This window comes from Phasianus colchicus, chromosome 2 (genome assembly GCF_987193195.1).
Source record: "Phasianus colchicus chromosome 2, bPhaCol1.hap1.1, whole genome shotgun sequence".
Taxonomy (NCBI): domain Eukaryota; kingdom Metazoa; phylum Chordata; class Aves; order Galliformes; family Phasianidae; genus Phasianus; species Phasianus colchicus.
Genome location: NC_143437.1, coordinates 104,223,513 through 104,237,578, shown reverse-complemented (window position 1 = coordinate 104,237,578; position 14,066 = coordinate 104,223,513). Strand labels below are relative to the sequence as shown.

At 43.9% G+C, this 14,066-nt stretch overlaps 1 protein-coding gene across 2 annotated transcripts in view; it reads right to left on the bottom strand.

The window, feature by feature from the left end:
- Window positions 1-14,066, bottom strand: part of IFT172 (intraflagellar transport 172) — a 33,342-nt gene that overhangs the window by 11,140 nt on the left and 8,136 nt on the right. For both annotated transcript variants that reach the window (XM_031595950.2, XM_090136452.1), the window contains 18 exons: window positions 13,407-13,502; window positions 12,349-12,510; window positions 10,886-10,939; window positions 10,194-10,297; window positions 9,424-9,509; window positions 8,846-8,958; window positions 7,714-7,881; window positions 7,310-7,446; window positions 6,837-6,944; window positions 6,223-6,307; window positions 5,791-5,883; window positions 5,387-5,464; window positions 4,246-4,494; window positions 2,787-2,865; window positions 2,270-2,390; window positions 1,692-1,836; window positions 1,530-1,619; window positions 1,047-1,144 (listed from right to left, as the gene is read on the bottom strand). In XM_031595950.2, the coding sequence (XP_031451810.2) occupies window positions 1,047-1,144; window positions 1,530-1,619; window positions 1,692-1,836; window positions 2,270-2,390; window positions 2,787-2,865; window positions 4,246-4,494; window positions 5,387-5,464; window positions 5,791-5,883; window positions 6,223-6,307; window positions 6,837-6,944; window positions 7,310-7,446; window positions 7,714-7,881; window positions 8,846-8,958; window positions 9,424-9,509; window positions 10,194-10,297; window positions 10,886-10,939; window positions 12,349-12,510; window positions 13,407-13,502 (2,066 nt within the window). The remainder of the gene's footprint in view (window positions 1-1,046; window positions 1,145-1,529; window positions 1,620-1,691; window positions 1,837-2,269; window positions 2,391-2,786; window positions 2,866-4,245; window positions 4,495-5,386; window positions 5,465-5,790; window positions 5,884-6,222; window positions 6,308-6,836; window positions 6,945-7,309; window positions 7,447-7,713; window positions 7,882-8,845; window positions 8,959-9,423; window positions 9,510-10,193; window positions 10,298-10,885; window positions 10,940-12,348; window positions 12,511-13,406; window positions 13,503-14,066) is intronic.

Sequence of the window (14,066 nt, the reverse complement as noted above, 5' to 3'; positions counted from 1 at the left end):
ACAATACTAAATTGGGAGGAGCTGTTGACTCCCCTGAGAGTAGTGTCCTTGCAGAGAGATACTGACAAACTGGAAGGCTGAGCAGTCCCCAATCACATGAAATTTAACAAGACCAAGTGCAAGATGAGGCAACCCTGGATATATGTACAGACCACTGGGGTGAGAGGTTGGAGAGTGGCCCTGCAAAAAGAGATCTAAGGGTTGTGGCTGACAACAAGCTGAATATGTCAGCAGTGTGCCCTGGCCAACTGTATGTTGGGGTACATCAGGCCCAGCACTGTTAGCTGGTATACAGCATGGCATATAACTGATATACAGCACTGGTATACAGCATGACTGCTGTAGACTACATGGCTGAGCACTGCTTAGACAGGGCCCTTCTGTTATGCCACCATCATCTGCTGGAGGGTTAAGTTATTTTCTCTGTCCTCACTGGTCACCCTGTGCCCTGACTTGGAGGGACTCTCTGGGCTTCTGTGACCTGCTTTCATCTCAGCCTCCAGCCTCAAGCTGTCAGTTCTGGTGGAATGGCAACTTGACAATGTCAGTACAACTTACTCATATATGCCACCAAAAGGATTAAACACTGTGTGACCTTTCCAGTTTTAACGCTTCCTTTCATGCACTGGCATCCTTGAGATCAGGTGCCATGGCATCAGATAGCTATGTTTGTCCCTGTACCTACTAACTTCATTGTGTTATTCTTAATCTAGAACTGACAAAAATAGTAACCTGGCTGAAAAACACTTCCATGGCCATAACAGACCAGATGTGGCACCCGGGAAAAAGCCTTGCCTCATTTCTGCTACATGAGACACCTTAATCTCCTTTCTGTCCTGGTGGACAAAAATTCATTAATATTTCCTTGACTTCTTTTCCTACAACCTCTGAAATATCAGTTCCAGGGCTCCAAATGTGATGATAGTACATGGGATCTTTCCAAATCTCAGTCCCAAACTCTGCTCCTATTTAGGGAAAGGGCTCTTTCTCACTCTAGCCAAACTTTCAGAGCTCTATCTTGGACTAGCACTGATTATAAAGCTCACCTCTCTGCTTCTTTGTACTTGCCCTGCTTCTCCATCTCTTGGGCTTGGGTTATGTAGAGAACAGACACATCTTCCTGGCTCATACACTTGATTGCCAGCTGCCAAAACAAACACACATGGACAAGCAATTTCTTGGTACAGAGTAGTGAAGTAGAAGGTGAAAATGAATCCCCTTCCCACTTCAAACAGGCGTATACACTACATGCTCTGCAGAGAATTGGTTGTCATTTGTCACTGTGATCAAAGTACACAGGACCAGGCCCTTTGGAGAGCACTATTTGTCACAGGTGCACCCACTGTGGGGCTGCTGAAGTAAAGTAGATTGTGGATACAAGGGACTGAATTCTTTCTTGCTTTCAGATGCCCCTGCACCCATCCTTTAGAAACAGCGCTTGCTGATGCTGGCACACAAAGCCACTTGCTGCTGAAGTACAATTCACTAAGCAGGATGAGGTTCCCAGAAACTCTGGCTTCTGATTTTACCTTGTGAGCCTGTTCCCAGAGCCCAGCCTGTGTGTACATGTCAATGGCATCTTTGGTCTGGTCTCCTTTGATGTACAGCTCCTCTGCGATCTGTAGTGAGATGACTACAGTCAGCAGTCTCAACGTATAGAGAGCAGCAATGATTGTGTTTTGTGGCCTCACCTCATACTCTTGCAGGGCTGCATAGTGCTGGGCAATCTTGGGATAATATTTAGCTGCTGTCTGTTTGTCCTGCAAGTCCAAAATGTAGATGGCTTTCTTCCACTGCCGGGCTCCCAAAGCTGCCTCTATGGCCTTAATGGAGCACCTAGCAACAGAAACATTACTTTTTACAGCCAGCAGTCATCTCCTATAGCTGAGCTGGGGAGATTCTTGATTCTTCTTCCAGGGTTAGAGCAGCAAGAAGGACCTGAATAACTTCACAGTATCAGCAGAGAAGAAAGCAGCCTTCAGGAAGCATGAGAACAAAGGTCTGGAATACTGACAAAGCTAGGGGAAATAAATAATTAAGAACTAGGACAGCAGAGAAGACTAATTAAGGCTGAGAGATCTTGAAAGAAAAGTGGTGAAGAATCCATGGCTGGGCCAGCAGAGACTGCACAAAAGTACCAGGAGCACTGGCAAAGGGAGGTTGAGGGCTTACTCAGAAAAAAACCCCTACTGATTTAAGCAAATCATATGAATTACACAACCCACCAGGTTATGCTGCTGCTAGTTATACAGCCATCACCTGCCCCCACCTGGCTTCGATATAATGGTTAATGGCAGCATCCAGTTGTTTCTGCTGCACCAGATGGTCTCCCCATGCCTCCTCCAGCTTCACAACTTCTGCAGGAAATGCCAGGCGAGCCAGCTCCACTGCTGTAAGGGGACATGAAAGCTGATATGCTGAAACCAGCAAGGAAGCAGAACTGTGAGGCAAACGTAGGCCTTGGATTGGGGATAGGGGGATGGTTACTCCCTAGACCAGTCCAGCTCCAATGGGCTACCCAGCAATCTGGACCCTATGGAAGGCTGGATCTGGATCTATGCTGGTGCAATCAGCCTGATCAAGGCCTTGGGGAAGAGTCTCTTGTTGTTGAGTTGTGTGTGACTATGTGAAAATACATGCATTGAATGAGGTGATACGTAGAAGTTTCAGAGCAACTAGGCAACTCTGAACTCCAGGGCAATAGCTTGTTCTACCACCAGGCCAGAGTACCCAGGATCCTGCTGGGAAAAAGTGGGGCTGAGGGTAGAATGTAGTTAGCACAGTACCTTTCAGGAAGGCATTGCCCTTGCAATAGCACTCCAGAGCCTTCCGTGCGTTTCCAACCTTCTCGAACAGATCTCCTGCCTAATGACAAACACAATAATGATAAACACAGGCTGCCAGTTTCAAGAGCTCCTGTCTCCCCACAGTATCCACCTTACCACCTCCACCTACAGAGCTGTCAGTCTTACCAGACCTTGCCACAGAGACTTCTCCATCAGTTATGCCTTCCTCACTAACCAAGACCATGGCTTAATCTCACTAACTAAGACTAACCTAGACAAAGGGGACCTTGAGGAAAGATTGCATATGCTGAGATCCTTGTCTACTCTGTGGACCCACACACTCCCATCCCTGGAGAAATTCTAAGTCAGGCAGGACAGGGCTCTGAGCAACCTGATCTAGCTGTAGATGCCCCTGTTCATTGCAGGGGAGTTGGACTAGATGGTCTTCAAGGGTCCCTTCCAATTCAAGAGATTCTATGAGAAGCATATATTTCTCTTGGGTCAAAATGAAATGGTCAGAAAAGGCCCAAAGTGAAATGAAGCTGGAGAAATGCAATTGAAGCAGGTCACATAAAATAGGCAAGCAGAAAGAAGTGATTTTTCACACAATGCACTGTTGAACTGGGTAACTCACAGCTAATGTTGTAGATCCAAAAGTACCTATAAGTTAAACTAATAATTTGGCAAGCTCTTAAACCTAAAAATAAATCTTCCCAGTTCAGATAGGCTATAGTCTGCAAGCTGCTGGTAGCCATGAAAGTACTCTATAGGAAGCATCAGCATGTGTTTGTCTTCCTTGCTCTTTATACTTCCTTCTCAAGCATCTGCAAGAGGCCACTTCTGGCCAGGATACCAAGCTGTATATGGGTCAGACTCAGCACTCCTTTCTTGTATCAACATAATCATGGGCTATATGAAATACATCCTTCTGTTTTAAAAGTGCCACCTGATGGTAAGTAGCTACCAGTTTCTATGTTATTAGATATAATCACTACTCTTCTCTGACATTCATGTGCTGGAGTCTTCATAACCTCCTTCAGTTTTCTTCTTTAGCTTTTTCCTTTAGACTATCTTTATATGAAAGCTGTACCATCATTGTTTTATTCTGCTCTGAGAAAGCACTGTACATTTCTGCAGTGGTATCAAATTTTCTGTTTCATTGGCAACTCCTTTTCCAGTTGGTTCCTGGTCTCCCAGAGGCCTCCTTGGCTGTTATTGAACTCTCAGCTTTGGAGACTTGCCATCAGTGAGTTGTGATCTTTTTCCTGACTAATAACAGCAATTGTAGGCTTCATCTATGTATGATGGATGCAGCTAGGATTTCCTACTAAATGTCAAACGTGAATTTATCAAGACAGAATTGTATCTGCTACAGTCCTCTCAATCTCACAGATGCAGAGGACAGGGTAAGAGCTTTCATACTACTAAGTAAGAAGGCCCAGTGGGGAGGACCACTTACCTGCTCAAACAGTTCTCCTCTGATCAGTGCTGTGGAGATCCTATTGATGACATCCCCATTGGTCATGAGCTCATCTCTGTTCATGGCCAGCCGTGCTGCCTTAGCTGGCAGCCCTGCCCGCAGGTACAAGCTGACAGCTGCCAGATAATCTCCCTGTCCCTCCTGGACTTCCCCAGCCTTTTCTTCCTGTTGGGTATCCAGCAGCCATTGGTAGTAACCCCGACGTAGCTTATCCAGCATCGGGTGTCCCTGTTGAAAAATGCATCATTGGTTGATCTGAGCAAAGGCAAGTGTTGTCCTGCTCCTCCTGCAGGCTCTGAATAGCTCATGGCACCAGAAATCTTGCTGCCCAGTTAAACTAAGCAACTGCAGTTAGCAGAAAGCAAAAGACAAGCCCAGTGTACCACTGCATTACTCATTCTTTTGCAAAGCCCCAGCTACTTCTAAATCCATCTCATTATCTTTTCTTATTCACTATTCACCAAGTTTGTAATTCCATCAAAGCAACCTTCCCTTACATTGCTATTTTATCACACTGAGAAATTCCTTGATATTTTATTCCTCAACTGTCAGTTGCATGATCATGAAGAACCCACTGATTTGATTCTTTCTTGTGGACAAATTGGGCTAGCATAATCTTGCCTAAACCACATCTCTAATGCACCCTGGCCCTCTAGCCATGTAATGCTACTCTAGAAAATAAAAGCATGTGTTTGGTGTAGGAACAAAGATCTATCCATCCCCAAACCTTGTCTTTCTGCCATTAACAGCTATCTTGCTGATTTCTGCACTTGCCGTGTCTTAGAGACATCACTTCCTATCTAGCACTATAATTATTTCTCTCTACATCCAAGCCTCCACACTTGTGCCTTGTTCTCCCAGTTCTGTGACCTACTCTGGACTCTTTCTGATTGCAAGAATCTCCCATTTCTTTGGCAGTCAAGGCTCATTCGTGCAACAACCCCACCATCTGAAGTTGAATCAGATGGGGGATCTCCAAGACAAGCTCTTGGGAGCCTCTCCAAGCAGATGTGAGACCCTGAGAGGCCAGGTGAAATGCACCTAGACCCTGACTGGACTCTGAACCAGGAGACTTGCCAAATAAACACAGACCACAGTCCAGAGAAACTATATTCTGTACCTTGGCCTCAGCGACTACGATGCATTCATCCCACATGTGCAGCTCCTGGTACATGTCCATGGCTTCTTCTGTAGCATTCTGTGTTAAAGAGCAAAGTGTCAAGCTGAAGAGTCCATTAGCAGACAGATTGCCATTGAGCTCTCACAGCAGGTAGGGTTAGAAATGTATGAAACATTTGAACATGTGAATCATGCCTTCTACATGGATACTGATCCTTCCCCACTCTCTTCCAGCAATCTTACACTCTACATCTTGGAAGACAGAACATCTCCTTCTATTCTATGGCAAAAAAATTTTCTTCCAGGAACAAGCAATCTCCTTCTTCTCAGAAATCACTCTCAGATCACAAATCATCCTGCTCAGAAATAAGTGAGATCTTTTCTGCTCTTTGTTCCTTTACTCACCTGTTCCAGGAAGATCATCTCTGCCAGCTTGTAGTTCTTGTCTAGCATGGCCAAACGGGCACGCACCAGGTAATGGTCTGTCCCATCCCCACCCTGCAGGCAGTTACAGTTAGCTCAGTTGTTTTTACTGGGTGAAAGAAAAGGCTCTGGATATGGTACAAGGGAAGGGAATGCAGGTAGGGTCTGCATCACTACAGAAACTGAAGAAGACAGACGTGAATCACAGAAGTGAGAAGATAGGAGCAGCACAGTATGCAATGGCCAGCCAGAAGAGGGTTCTGGCAGGCCTGGATGAAGAATTATGTCAGCAGATTCTACAAGGCTAAGTCCTGGTCTGTAGCAATATACTGTGGGACTTGGACACCAGGTAATGTGTATGCAAGTATTTACAGGGATGTGACTACCCTGAACAGCAGAAAAGGTTTGACTCACATGCTCTTGAGCTGCCTGGTCAGCAATAGCATTGGTTTCATGCAGAAATCGAGCCTTTGCCACATTGCCCAGAGCTGCAAAGCACCTTTGAAAAAACAAAGCAGTTAGTCATTAAAGGGTTTGTCAGCACCTTTGGTTTAAGACAACAAAATCAGAACCTCAGCAGCAAAATCATGCAATGCAAGGTGTAAAGATGGGTAGCCTCGCCTCAATAGAAAGATTTTGCCAAGGTCCACATTCAAATGTGCCCTCTAGTCTTAGTTTGTGGAGAAGCCCTGGACATGATCAGTGTCCAAGCTTCAACCCTCTACGCTTCAGAGATATACAGAGTTTGTCCATATGTACCAGGTCCCTTAAACCTTGCTACTGCACTGCCTTGGGTTGCTATCAGGAAAAGTTTATTCTACAAAGTGACACCCTCCTGACTCCAGTACTATCATTACTGTCTAGGACTAAAGGGCAAAGTCATTGCCTGGAACAGAGAACACTTCATTATTTGATGCAGTAAACTTTCCAGGTCATACAAAAAGTCACATCTTCAGTTAGACCCTGGATTCTGTGAGGGACTCAGCAAAGAGTTCAGGCCAGAAAGATGGTTTAGCTTTTTCCCATACCTCTCTGCTATGTGCAGCTGTCTAGCTTCCAAAGCTAGTTTGCTTAAGGTCTTCCACATAGCTTCAGTCTCTGTTGACATTTCCAGTGTCTCCAAAAATGCAGTAGCCCTTGAGACAAAGAGATTTGCAGGCTTTCAGTGACAGAACAGAAGAGCTCTTTTAGCTGAGATTAGAACTCCCTAACAAGAGTTGCACTGAAAACTGATGGGCATGATGAGCTCTGAGGAAAACTGTATAAAACAAGGCCAGACACATAGGGAAAAAAATCAGTGAAAGTGACAAAGCTGAGTATTCACTGCTGAAGGATTCCACTGTGTCTCACAGCCACATCCTGCATCAAAATCACACTCTGTAGCTGAACCTCAACTCAGCATGGAAAGTTGTGCTGGTGTAATTCATAAATTATAGACATCAAATGTCTGTTAAGTGATGTGGAGTACCTGCCACAACCACATGGCTTATCTAGCACTTACCTGTGATAATCCTCATCATCAATGGCAGTTCCAAACTCTATGAGACCTTCATCTAGTGTGTAGGACACAGTGTTCACCCCTTCAGACACAATCACTTCAGTCTTTCCATCACTCCTTTCCAAGTTCACAACATCTCCCTAAAAAGAGTACCAGCTGTCAACACTCCCATGTTGTCTGGGGGTGTGTAGAGTAGTAATGACATGAGGACAGTTCTACCAACTGTGAAAGCTCTACCAGAGCATTTCTGGCAGAGCAATATGAGACAGATGAGTTCATATTTTGTCCAGGAGAAACCAGTAGTCCCCTTCTGTCCACTTCCCACAATACCATCTTGCCTATTCCCACACATGTAAGCAAGATACAACAGAAACTGATGAAGGAAATCAAAGACTCCAGAGTTTTACCTTGAGAGGAAACATGGTGACTCGTTCAGGAGCATCTATGTTATACCAAATGCAAAGGTTGTTTCTGCTCTGAGCCACCACCACATCACTGCCTGGGACCCATTGCACATAGGAACAGTAGTTCAAAATGGTAGTCTTGGTGCTGCTTTCAATGTCATACAGCTGCAACTAGATGGGGAAAGTGGAGAAAAAGTTCAATATGGCTCGTGGATGGGCTGCTAGCTGACATGAACTTGGTAGGAACAACTGAGCAAAAAAGATATAACCAAGCAGGAGTTAAACTTTTTTTCAGGATATGTTGCTTGAACTTCCACACCCTTTTATTTATACATATTACTGTTCAAGACTTAAGATCTTTTTATTAATATTTGCATATTTTAAGCAGCATGCTCAGATCCTGCTTTCCTTATCAATAAGATCATAAATAAGTAAATCAGAATATCCTTGTGTAGAGTTCTAACAGGAGAATGGTCTTCTAAATCCTTCATGCAAACAGGCTAGGGGACCAAGCAAGCCTTACTCTGCAATTCCGTGCTGAACTGTCCATCCTAGGTAAAATCTTATTGCAAGAACTGCTGCCAACAAGCTGAGAGGGTGTTTGCTTGTGAAACTGTTACCATCATTTTGGGCATAGCTTTGTCCTGGGCTTACTAACACTCTCCCAGGCTATGTTCAGTCTCAGTCTGGGAATTAGCACAAGCCAAAGGTCATATTGGACATGCTATTTGGTTGTGACTAACTTGTTTTAGAGAATTAGAGTTCATCTTACAGATGTAACTCAAGCAGAAAATGCCTTTTTAAATTGATGTGTAAGTACAACACTGGAGTCCTCATCCTGAGATTCACTCACTTGCCTCCCTCTCCCAGCAAAAGAGTCTATGATCTGTATTTTAAGGAGTAATGAGATGAAGGAAGATGTCAAGTAATTAACTTCGGAGTGAGATATGACTAAAATCCAAACATATGATGCTGCCAGCTCATGCAATCTGAACATGGTCTGTTTTTCCTAAGGAGTGGTCAAAAAGTTAGAAGTACTTCATATGTTTCTTGTTTCTCTCCCTGAACTCAGGCATACTTGTCTTTACTTCTCCCAAAGTGTGCCACCTCACCACACTCCCCTGCCTGGCCTTACCCTCATCTTCTTGTCCCTGAAGAGTAATTTGTGGCCTGTTTCATTCAGCTCCAGCCAATCAATCTTGCTGTCGTGGCTGACAGTGCCAACACTGTAGTTACCAACAAGGTCCACTTGGGAAAGAAAAAGAAAAAACAGTGTTAAGTACTTAATGTGTCCCAGGGTGCTGAACACTCAACATTGCCCTATAGGGATCAGGTATCTGGGACTTAAATACTGCAGGACCCACTAGCAAACACACTGCAACATGAAAAGCAGTGTGTTTGTCTTGCAGTGACATCTATCTTGGAGCCTTATCAGCAACAGTAAATCCCTCCACCCTTCTATGAGCATGCACAGATCACAGGCACAACAGAACCTTGGGTCCTGGGCACAGTGACAGCCACTCCACAGCTGAGCCTACACAAGGCAGCTAACCTTCCAAACCTGGTGCCTAGTGATCTAGTAACAGACAGAGTGAATGTGAAATAAGCCTTCAGGAATCTGCTGTCTCCAGGGATATGCTGTCTGGCATGGTGCATGCAAAGGAATTGAGGAGGCCAGCAAAATACAGGGGAGTGAGTGATGTTTACATTCACCTGTTGCTATAGTTTTGATGTCTATCAAATAAGCCAGTCTCTTGTTCTCCTCCACGCCTCTCTGTTGTCTCTCATTGATACGGACACTATTATTTGGAAAGAATGATAACCATTACCTTTACTGCTCTCTATCAAATCCCATCCTCCCCCTGCAAGACTTACTTGCAGTTACCCTCAACACATGGAGCCTTTTGTAGTTCTTTGACCTGTGACTCTTGTACAATACCTATGGCTGCCTCAAATAAGAACAATGCCTCTGATTCATGGCTTCATTCCAGAAACTGCCCCTTTGGACCCGTGGTTCCCAATAGCAAATTAGTTATGATGCTTCTACCTCTGAGCAGCCCATGATCTTCCCTTCTCTCTTCCTGAATTAGTAAAGGGAGTATGATATTTTAGAGTGACAGAGGAGCTCCCACTTGCACCTGAAGTCCCCAGCAATGTTGTACTAGGATCAGCTGGACACAGTGATGCCTGAATACATGCACAGGTTCCTTTTCAGGCAATAACCAAGTCGGGCTTGAATAAACAAAAAGGAAAACGGGCTTTAAAAGTGCTTTTGAAACGTTACAACCCTTAATCACAACAAGCCATTAAACCCCACTGTTGGTCACTGCCAGATGACTACTCAGAAAACATGCAGCAATGTGTGGTCAGGTCCCAGTACCCGTGAGCTATGTTCTTCAGAGTGGTACGCTTCCAAGTGTACATATCTGAGGTCACTCCCACAAAATGTCAGCACTGGCTACACAGGCAGGTATCACACTTACCTGACCAGATGAGGATTCACAAACTCCGTGCGGACAGACCCTAAGATGTCATTGCTTCCATATTCCACCAGTGTCAGCTCCCCTGCATTAAAGATCATGCAGACCTGTAAGAGAGAGAGGAATGCACTCTTGCAGAAATGCCAGGTAAGCACAAATATCTACCAGTGAGGTGAGCAGAAAACGGCTGCTGCAGACAAGTATAAATTCAAACCCACCTAGGATGAGCAAGGAACTGTTCATGTTGTGACTGTCTCAAGGCTGCTGAGTTTAGCTCTGGGCCTATCACTCCTGCAGAAGGAGCTAAGCTGTCATTCTGAGAACTATCAGACAATAAATCCTAACTTGTCTAGACTTCCTGCCTTGCCAAACAGCATAGGATTCCAGACAGTTAACACATTCTGTTTTCTGTACCTCTAACATCCTCTCTGGCTATTTTTCTTTTATTTCTCCTCTCTCCTATGTGGTTACTGCTTACACAGTCTTCACACTGGATTTGCTCTGTATCTGGCAAATGTGGAAAAACATGGAAAAGGCAAGCATAGGGAAGAAGCAGATTGGGATGCACACGGAGAGGATAAATCCAGGAAGAAGATGGAAAACTACTTTCCAGGAATGTGGTTGTCACTTTTTCTGCCAGAGCACACACTTCTTTACCCATCATTTACAGTAGCACCCTGCCCCATCCAACTTACGTTCTCATTGTCAAAGAAGAATTTCTCATTCCCTCCAGATCCTTGCCAGGCTACCTACAATGCAATGACACAGAGTGAGCAGTCTAGGCTGACAGCTTTTGGAGGGAACCATTGTGGTTTGTGGTAAGCTCTAATCTCCCAGGACAGATAACAAAGACTACACTGCACAAGTGATCACATTCCAGTCCTTCAGCTGTCAACACTGTTGTTCACCTGAAATTTGAGATGAGTACAAGGTAATGCAATAGTTGCTGTGATTACAACAGGCAAGTGGTCAGTTAGGCAGAAAACTGATACAGAGATTTAGTCTAAGTTTTCACCAGTATTTTCCAACTCAAATCTATAATCAGGAACTACTGCTCCCAGACAGATCTGTGAGCATACCATTGGTCTGAATAAAATTATACACCTGTGCAAACAAAGCAAAAATGTCCTGGGATGTTGTTAATAGTTTTGCCAGACATTTAACCTACTGCCATTTAACCTACTGGGTTTTCCAGGCTTGGCGTATAATCTCATCACTCTGCACACAGGTTCAAGGCATTGGGCAGTTTAATCTGGATTGTTCTGTACTGGAAATGGTACAGGCACAAGCTGTGGTACTGTGATCACGAATGCATTATATATATATATATATAATTTTTTTTTTTAAGAAGAAGCACAATAAAACTCATACATTCAACTGGAATGTACATCACAACTGGATGCGGATGAGCATCCAGTTTTGCCCTCCACTCTCCACTCTCTCAGTACTAGACAGTGAAAACACTGATAAATCACAGAATTACAGAATGGATTGGGTTGGAAGGGACCTTAAATATTATCTAATCTTGACCTTCCTGCCATGGGCTTGGTGTCCCCCACCAGCTCAGGCTGCCCAGGGCCCCATTCAGCCTGGCCTTGAGCACCTCAGGGATGAGGCACCCACACTTCTCTGGACAGCTGAGTGGGTGCCTCACCACCCTCATAGTGAAGAATTTCCCCCTAACATTTAATCTAGACTTAACCTGACAGCCATGACTTCTCAAGTATGACAGAGAGTAGCCTGGCAACCACATCAGCCAGTTCCTTCGAGTCCCTGGGATGCATGTCAATGGGTCCCATAGATTTGGACACATTCAGTCTCATCAGCTGATCTTGAATTTTCTCTTTGCTAAGAGCAGACTGGAGCAAATTCTGCAGAAGGCCATCAAGATGTTTAGGGCTGGGACACTTGCACTATGAGTAGAAGCTAAAGAAATTGGGCTTTTTCAGCTTGGAGAAGGGAAACATTAGGAGACATCTATGAAGATGAACCTTCTTTGCATAAGTGGTTTGATAAGAAACCTCCCAAAATCCCTTCCAACCTGAATTATTTTATGATTCTTTGAAAATAAATTTATTTTTTCCATGCAGAAAAAATACTTTGTGAGTTGCAAAGTTAAACATTTGACGTTCATGAAACATCACAGATCTTCCATTACCTCACTGAGCTTGTTGGAGTTGATGTCACCCAGTAGTAATGTGTCTGATGTATGGGCCACCAGATATCTGTCTTTCCCTAAGATCTTCACCTCATCAATCTCATAACCATAGTGGGATTTCAATACAACCCGAGTTCCCGTTGAGAGGTTTTTCACAATGACCTGCAGAAAGTATGAAAAATATGAGGCCTGCTTTCCACACACAGAGGAAGACTACCTCTGTCCTATGAAAGATTATATAACAGATAATATTTGGTTGTTTAGACATCCCCTCATATCATTTCACCCTGTTTTTAAAAGAAATCTTACAGTTTATTTCGTATGGGATGATGACTGTAGTAGAAGTGTGGGATTCTCACTTCTGCCACTTGGAAGTTTCTAGACTAATTGGAGGACTACTCACACTCAAGGATGTATCATCCTTTTGGAGTCCTGCTCACTCATCATGAATTACAGAGGGATGCCTGGATTACTTGTGCACCTTTGCTACCTGATTTTGAAGCAAGTAAAGCTGAATTAAATTAAGCAACTTCAGAAGCCTCTATTTTACTCAGAGGTACCTCAAACAAATTCACAAGCTAGGAAATAAACTCCATTGTCTTTTACTACTATCAAATTTTCACCCAGACTTGACCCTGTTCCTGAAATATTCTCTACATCCCTCCCAGCAAGTTGCTATGGACAAAACATAGATGTAAATGTGCACCTAAAATGCTTTGGTAATCACTTTGCTGTGATAATTCTGGTGCATATTTTTCAAGGTGGTGTAACTGCTTTAAAGGAAAAAGAGAATGAGGTAGATGGACTTAGAGAAATACACCATTACTCTTAACTCTTTCAAGTGTAGTTGTGTAATTGTATTGGGGCTGATGCTATCTACTACAGAATTTACAGAATTCTCTCAGCAGATTATGAGGAATCTGAATGGCTGGGACAAGGACTGGAGACAGTTTATGGGCAGGAAAGAAGCTGATGGAACAAAGAACTTCAAACACATTTAGTTTTAGTGAAGGTCTCATTTTCTTCAAGAGGCATTATCTTATTGGACATTCTCTTACCTGGCTTGGTCCCACATATGTCATTTCAAATTTATTTTTGTAAATGCTTCTACGAAGGCAGCAGTCAAACTGTTCAACACCTCCACACAGAGTGCCCTGGGGAAACAAACACACTTCTTAGTCAGTGAATTGTTTTAAGGGGAGGTATTCAGACCCTATTCAAGCAAAGAAGATCAAAGGTACAACAGAAACCCACATATCCCTGCTCCTCTGCAGAACCAACCTCCAGATGTATAAGGACCAGCCCTATTCTGACTTTCTTAAAAGAACAGGAAAAATTCCAGAGAAATGGAGCTTACCAAATATTGGCACACACATGACAGAGAGAGGTTTAAAAAATAATTTCTTTTTATCCTCATCTTTATCTTCATTTCCTTTATTCCCCATTATTGCTACTTCCCATCACCCCTCTACTACCTTCCCAAACTCTCCTCCCTTCCAACAGAATCCTTCCACCTTTATCTCTTTCTTTGTAACATTTCCATTGCTTCCAGCACTCACCTATCCCTTATTTCCTTCCCCTCCTCTGCAAATATTTGTTCTTATTCAACTAAGTTCTTTACAGAGAGAGTGGTGAGGTGCTGGAACAGCTGCCCAGAGAGCTTGTGGATGCCCCATCCCTAAAGGTGTTCAAGGCCAGGTTGGATGGGGCCCTGGGCA